Here is a 7,500-nt window from a genome sequence, read left to right as displayed (position 1 = left end):
ATGACGTATTTACATTGTTGGCTTTCTAACGAATATTAGAAAATAAATCGCAATAATAACATGACTTAATTAAACAAGGTGATTGGAACAAGCAACGACTCCTTTTTTTTTTTTCAATATTTATACAAATAGATAGCGCGGGGGTGTGGGGGGGGGGGGGTCAGAGTAGATTGTAACATCTCTAGAGGGAAAAAAAATCGTGTGAATTTTTATGATTCACAATTAGATTTTTTTTTTTTTTTTTCTCAGGCAAAACAAAACAAAAAAAATCAGGGGGAGGAGGGGTGAGGGGGAATCCCAATAAATATGTAATGAAGTAAACATGACCTCACTCAATAAATAGTTCATAAGATGCTGCGGGCCCACGCCGGATTGTAAACGTATTGCAATAAGAACATTTCAACGAAATAAATACAAAAATGACATTTTTTTTTCTTTCTTTCTTTTTAAAACACCCACCTCGCCAACAAAATTGCACGTTTGGACACACAATGGAGCGTGTAAAATGACGCATTTTTACAGAGAGATATGTTGGCAGTCATTTATCATCATCATAATAATAATAATTGTTATTATCACATCTCTCACATTAATAAGCATGAATGAAAAGTCCCCTCATAAATAAACCAAGTGCTCTCAGTTGCTATTTTCTGCTCTATTTGAACTCCTGTGAAATTATTAATCATGGCTGGGAAAAAAAACAAAAAACAAATAAAATTTCAAGTTGTTTTTTTAAACAAATGTCGGAAAGCGGATGGTCCTTACTTGCTGGCAGGTTAGACTCCAACGGCTCCCTTTTTTGTTTGTTTTTCCCCCCTCTTCTTATTCACAAAGTCACGGATGATGGCGAATAGGGGGGAAAAAAAGGGTGGTTTTTTTCTGCATTTTTTTTAGTTGAAATATTAAAAAGGAAAGATATGATACAAAGCGTCCCCGAGTCCGTGGGCGCGCGTTCAAACGCACGCCGAGTACTTCATGCGTTTCTGTTTCTGCCGCTGGTTGCAAAACCAGACCCGGACCACGTTCTTTTTCAGGTCCAGCTTCTCGGCGATGGCGGCGATCTTCTCCGAGGAGGGCCGCGGCTGGATGGCGAAGTAGGCCTCCAGCGAGCGCTTCTCCGGCGCGGCGATGGAGGTGCGCTTGCGCTTCTTCTCCGCGCCGTTGAAGAGCTCCGGCTTGTTGAGCTTCTCCCGGTGGGACTTCTCGGCCTCCTCCAGCCACGCCTGCAGGATGGGCTTGAGGGCGATCATGTTGTTGTGGGACAGCGTGAGCGACTCGAAGCGGCAGATGGTGCTCTGGCTGAGCGAGCCCACGCCGGGGATCTTCAGGCTGGCCAGCGCCGAGCCCACGTCCGCCTGGGTCACCCCCAGCTTGATGCGCCGCTGCTTGAAGCGCTCGGCGAAGGCCTCCAAGTCCCGCGGGTCGGCGTCCACGTCGCTCATGCCGATGTGCGTGGACAGGCCGTGGGCGTGCGCCATGTTGAGGGCCGCCTGGTGCATGTGGTTCATGCCCGCCATGTGCGCCGGGGTGGACACCACCGAGCCGTCCGGCCCGGCCATGGCGCCCAGCGCCAGGCCCGGGGTGATGTGCTCCAGCAGGTCGCCCTCCAGCCCCTGGTGCGGCTGGTGGTGGTGGTGGTGGTGGTGGTGATGATGGTGCCCGTGCCCGTGCCCGTGGCCGTGGCCGTGCCCGCCCAGGGCGGAGGGGTGCGATATGGGCACCGAGGACGCGGAGGACGACGAGGAGGTGCACGGCAGCGTGTTCATGGTGTGGTAGGTGGCGTCCGGCTTGAAGGGGCTGTGGTGCGGCTGCGGGTGGTGGTGGTGGTGGTGGTGGTTCTTGCTCTGCGAGACGATATCCACCGCGGCGAGAGCTTCTGCCCGGGCCAGCAAACTCTCGTCCAAGCCGCCGAATATATTGCTCTGCGATTGCAAATAGAATGCGCACATTATTGTCAGCTGGGAATTGAACCCCCCCCCCCCCCCCTCCAATGCAATTTAAAACATTTCCAGAAAGAAAGAAAAAATGGAGAGAGAGGAGCACGTGGGTCATCAAAATTAATTCACCGAATTCATAAGTGGGGGAAAAAAATAAACATTTTGCCGAAGAACAAAAAAAAAAAATACTTATATATTTTTTTGCTGCTACAGAAAGGAGGAAAAGAGAGAGAGAGCTTGTGCAGCCCTTTGAGACACTCGTGAGTTAGGGCTATATAAGTAAACATTGATTGATTGATACTCTACATCCATACATACATACATACATATATATATATATATATACATATATATATATATATATGTGTATATATAGATATATACATATACATACATACATATATATTTATATATATATATACATATATATAAACATATACATACATACATGCATACATACGTACCGGCGGGGTGGGCAGGCAGGCTCGCCTCATCGCCTCCGAGCTGCTGGTGCTGATGATGCTGCTGCCGCTGTGGCGGGAAGACGAGCAGGAGGACGGCGTGGACGAGGAGGAGGAGACCGAGGAGGTCATCGTGGACGAGGCGGAGGAGGAGGCCGAGGAGTGCAGCGACGAGTACTTGGCTTCGGCCAGGCTGGCGTGGGCCATGGCGGCGAAGGGCTGCTTGCTGCTCAGAGACATCATCATCATGTTTGCGCGCGGTGGAGCCCCGGAGTGCTCCTTTTTTTTAAATTTTGGGGATGACGACGACTCCGCCTCTTCTTCTTTTCTTCTTGTTGTGGCTCCTCAGCTTAGGGAGCTGTGTCAGGGTCCAAAGGACGAGGAACGTCTCCGGTACCGATCAGTTAAACCGTCCCCCCCCCCCAAAAAAAAAAAAAAAAACCCTCTTGAAAAAAACCTCAAAAGTTAGGATGTTGAGCCATGCAAAAGAGCACCTTTTATAAGACCGTCCCCTCTTAAAAAAAAAAAAAAAAAAAAAAAAAAAAAGTCCAGCGTGTGATCTTGAAAGATCGTTTTAGTTCTCTTAGGATTTTTGGTGTTGGAGTAAGTTTCCGAGCGGTGGTCTTGCATGCAGGTTAGATTCTCCTCTGCGATGCCGAATGCTGCTGGGACCCCAAGTGGTGATGCTCTGAGGCGGGGGCAGACTGACTCTCTTCCCCGCCCCCTTTCTCGCTCTCTCTCTCTCTCTCTCTCCTTCACACACACACACACACACACACACCTTCTAAAGCCCCCCCCCCTCCCCTTTTTTCATGATTTATTATTCTTCATTAGGCGCACCATCAGTAGCGCCGCGGGGGGACTCTGGGCATGCGCACCAGGTGACCTCCCCCGCTCCACAATTCAAGACTCACTCCTGGTACCCAAAGTTCTGGTCCAAAGATGCTAAAAGGCCTAAAAAAAAAACACAATGTGCTCCTGACACAGGGAGGATCTTTGACTCGTGTTTTGCAGTAGGTCCTTTTCCACTATACGTGTGGCCCTGATGGCAATCTCAAACAAACAGAAGATGTTTAGAACATAAGCGCAAAAAATATGACTAAAGTAGTGAAGCTGTATTTTATTTTTTTATTTAAGAAACATATTTATTTTTAATTTAGTTGATCTATTTTAGCACATAGTATTTTTTGTCAGTTATTTACAAGTCCCTTCACATGCAGTATGTTTGGTTAGTATTTTCTAATCAGCCTGACCTAAGCCTGAGGTTTATGTGTTAAATAAATAATAATCTTTGTGATTAACACATGCCCTCATCATTTGACAAGGCTGCACACTGTAAGTAGGTTACACAATCTTTGAATAGGATTAAAATCAAGAGTATAGATGACTCTTTCAGTGTTAATATTTGAGTGGGTCCTGACCCCTGTGTAGTGGGAAAGTTGGGCCAAAGGTCGAAAAGGTTAAGATGTCGGAAGTCTTTGACTTGATTGGTTCTAGTAGGTCCTTAAAAACAGCAACCTGGTATATACAGGATATTTGACTTGTGTTATGCAATTGGTCCTTAAAATCAGCAAACTGTCATAATAGAGGATCTTTGACCTGTGTTTTGCAGTATAAACCCCCTAAAAACAGCAAAATGTCCTATAGAAGATCTTTGACTTGTGTTTTGCAATTGGTCCTTAAATACAGCAACCTGTCATAGAGGATCTTTGACTTGTTTCGCAATATAGGTCCTTAAAAACAGCATCCTGTCATATAGAAGATCTTTGAACTGTGGTTTGCAATTCGTACTTAAAACAGCAACTTGTCATATAGAGGATCTTCATCTTGTGTTTTGCAGTATAGGTCCTTAAAAACAGCAATCTGTCATATAGAAGATATTTGACTTGTGTTTTGCAGTATAAGTCCTTAAAACAGCAATCTGTCATTTAGAGGATCTTTGACTTGTCTTTTGCAGTATAAGTCCTTAAAAACAGCAATCTGTCATATAGAAGATCTTTGACTTGTGTTTTGCAATTGGTCCTTAAAACAGCTACTTGTCATATAGATGATCTTTGACTTGTGTTTTGCAATTTGTCCTTAAAAACAGCAACCTGTCATATAAAGGACATTTGAATTGTGTTTTGCAGTATAGGTCCTTAAAAACAACAATCTGTCGTATAAAGGATCTTTGACTTATGTTTTGGAGTATAGGTCCTTAAAAACAGCAATCTGTTATATAGAGGATCTTTAACTTGTGTTTTGCAGTATAAGTCCTTAAAAACAGCAATTTGTCATATAGAAGATCTTTGACTTGTGTTTTGTAATTGGTCCTTAAAAACAGCAACCTGTCATATAGAGGATCTTTGACTTGTGTTTTGCAATTGGTCCTTAAAAACAGCAACCTGTCATATAGAGGACATTTCAATTGTGTTTTGCAGTGTAGGTCCTTAAAAACAGCAATCTGTCATACAAAGGATCTTTGACTTGTGTTTTGGAGTATAGGTCCTTAAAACAGCAATCTGTCATATAGAAGATCTTTGACTTGTGTTTTTCAGTATAAGTCCTTAAAAACAGCAATCTGTCGTATACAAACGTAGAAGATCTTTGACTTGTGTTTTGCAATTGGTCCTTAAAACAATAATCTGTCATATCAAAGATCATTGACTTGTGTTTTGGAGTATAGGTCCATAAAACAGCAATCTGTCATATAGAGGATCTTTGACTTGTGTTTTGCAGTATAAGTCCTTAAAAACAGCAATCTGTCATATAGAAGATCTTTGACTTGTGTTTTGCAATTGGTCCTTAAAACAGGAACTTGTCATATAGAAGATCTTTGACTTGTGTTTTGCAATTGGTCCTTAAAAACAGCAACCTGTCATATAGAGGATCTTTGACTTGTGTTTTGCAATTAGTCCTTAAAAACAGAAACCTGTCATATAAAGGATATTTGAATTGTGTTTTGCAGTATAGGTCCTTAAAAACAACAATCTGTCATATAAAGTTGCTTATCCAACACACAATCATAATAATGACTTGTAATTTGTCTGAGACGCAATCATAATAAAGACTTGAAACTTCTCCAACACGAAATCATAATAAAGACTTGAAACTTCTTCAACACAAAATCAAAATAAAGACTTGAAACTTCTCCAACACACAGTCATAATACATACTTGTAATTTCTACAACACACAATCATAATAAAGACTCTACATTTCTCCCACACACAATCATAATCAAGACTTGTAATTTCTCCAACACACAATCATAATTAAGACTTGTAATTTCTCCAACACACAATCATAATAAAGACTTGTAATTTTTACAACACACAGTCATAATAAGGACTTGTAATTTTTACAACACACAATCATAATAAAGACTTGAAACTTCTCCAACACACAATCAAAATAAAGACTTGTAATTTCTCCAACACACAATCATAATAAAGACTTGAAACTTCTCCAACACACAATCATAACAATTACTTGAAACTTATCCAACACGCAATAATAATATTGACTTGAAACTTCTCCCACACACAATCATAATTAAGACTTGTAATTTCTCCAACACACAACCATAATTAAGACTTGTAATTTCTCCAACACACAATCATAATAAAGACTTGTAATTTTTACAACACACAGTCATAATAAGGACTTGTAATTTTTCCAACACACAATCATAATAAAGACTTGAAACTTCTCCAACACACAATCATAATAAAGACTTGAAATTTCTCCAACACACAATCAAAATAAAGACTTGTAATTTCTCCAACACACAATCAGAATAAAGACTTGTAATTTATCCAACAAACAATCATAATAAAGACTTGAAACTTCTCCAATACACAATCATAATAAAGACTTGTATTTTCTCCAACACACAATCAATATCAAGACTTGTAATTTCTCCAACACACAATCATAATCAAGACTTGAAACTTCTCCAACACACAATCATAATAAAGACTTGTAATTTCTCCAACAAACAATCATAATTAAGACTTGAAACTTCTCCAATACACAATCATAATAAAGACTTGTAATTTCTCCAACACACAATCATAATAGACTTGTAATTTCTCCAACACACAATCATAATCAAGACTTGTAATTTCTCCAACACACAATTATAATAGACTTGTAATTTCTCCAACACACAATCATAATCAAGACTTGTAATTTCTCCAACAAACAATCATAATCAAGACTTGTCATTTCTCCAACAAACAATCATAATAAAGACTTGTAATTTCTCCAACAAACAATCATAATAAAGACTTGTAATTTCTCCAACACACAATCATAATATACTTGTAATTTCTCCAACACACAATCGCAATATACTTATAATTTCTCCAACACACAATCATAATAGACTTGTAATTTCTCCAACACACAATCATAATAGACTTGTAATTTCTCCAACACACAATCATAATAGACTTGTAATTTCTCCAACACACAATCATAATAAAGACTTGTAATTTCTCCAACACACAATTATAATAGACTTGTCATTTCTCCAACACACAATCATAATAGACTCGTAATTTCTCCAACACACAATCATAATAGACTTGTAATTTCTCCAACACACAATCATAAAGACTTGTAATTTCTCCAACACACAATCATAATCAAGACATGTCATTTCTCCAACACACAATCATAATCAAGACTTGTATATTCTCCAACAAACAATCATAATCAAGACTTGTAATTTCTCCAACAAACAATCATATTAAAGACTTGTAATTTCTCCAACACACAATCACAATATACTTGTAATTTCTCCAACACACAATCATAACAGACTTGTAATTTCTCCAACACACAATCATAATAGACTCGTAATTTCTCCAACACACAATCATAATAGACTTGTAATTTCTCCAACACACAATCATAATAGACTTGTAATTTCTCCAACACACAATCATAATGCACACCTTCCTGTTAAAAATGTGTAGAAACTGCAGCCCACACAAGTGATGCAAGCAGACACAGAGTATAGGGGAGGGGTGGGCCATGTTGGGGGCTTGTGTCATACCTCCCCCGGCGGGCCAGGGGGCGCTGCAGGAGGAGACGGACACTGCAGTGCAAGGGGTG

At 40.4% G+C, this 7,500-nt stretch overlaps 1 protein-coding gene across 1 annotated transcript in view; it reads right to left on the bottom strand.

The window, feature by feature from the left end:
• Window positions 1–2,814, bottom strand: part of pou4f2 (POU class 4 homeobox 2) — a 3,072-nt gene extending 258 nt beyond the window's left edge. The window contains exons 1-2 of the mRNA XM_061922889.2: window positions 2,402–2,814; window positions 1–1,922 (exon numbers count right to left, since the gene is read on the bottom strand). The exon at window positions 1–1,922 is cut by the window's left edge and continues 258 nt beyond it. Coding sequence (XP_061778873.1) covers window positions 954–1,922; window positions 2,402–2,647 — 1,215 coding nt within the window. The 5' untranslated portion in view covers window positions 2,648–2,814 and the 3' untranslated portion in view covers window positions 1–953. The remainder of the gene's footprint in view (window positions 1,923–2,401) is intronic.
• Window positions 2,815–7,500: the final 4,686 nt, after the last annotated feature.

This window comes from Nerophis lumbriciformis, linkage group LG27, assembly GCF_033978685.3.
Source record: "Nerophis lumbriciformis linkage group LG27, RoL_Nlum_v2.1, whole genome shotgun sequence".
Lineage (NCBI taxonomy): Eukaryota > Metazoa > Chordata > Actinopteri > Syngnathiformes > Syngnathidae > Nerophis > Nerophis lumbriciformis.
Note: the sequence above shows the minus strand (reverse complement) of the source record. Positions and strands in the feature narration are given on the sequence as shown.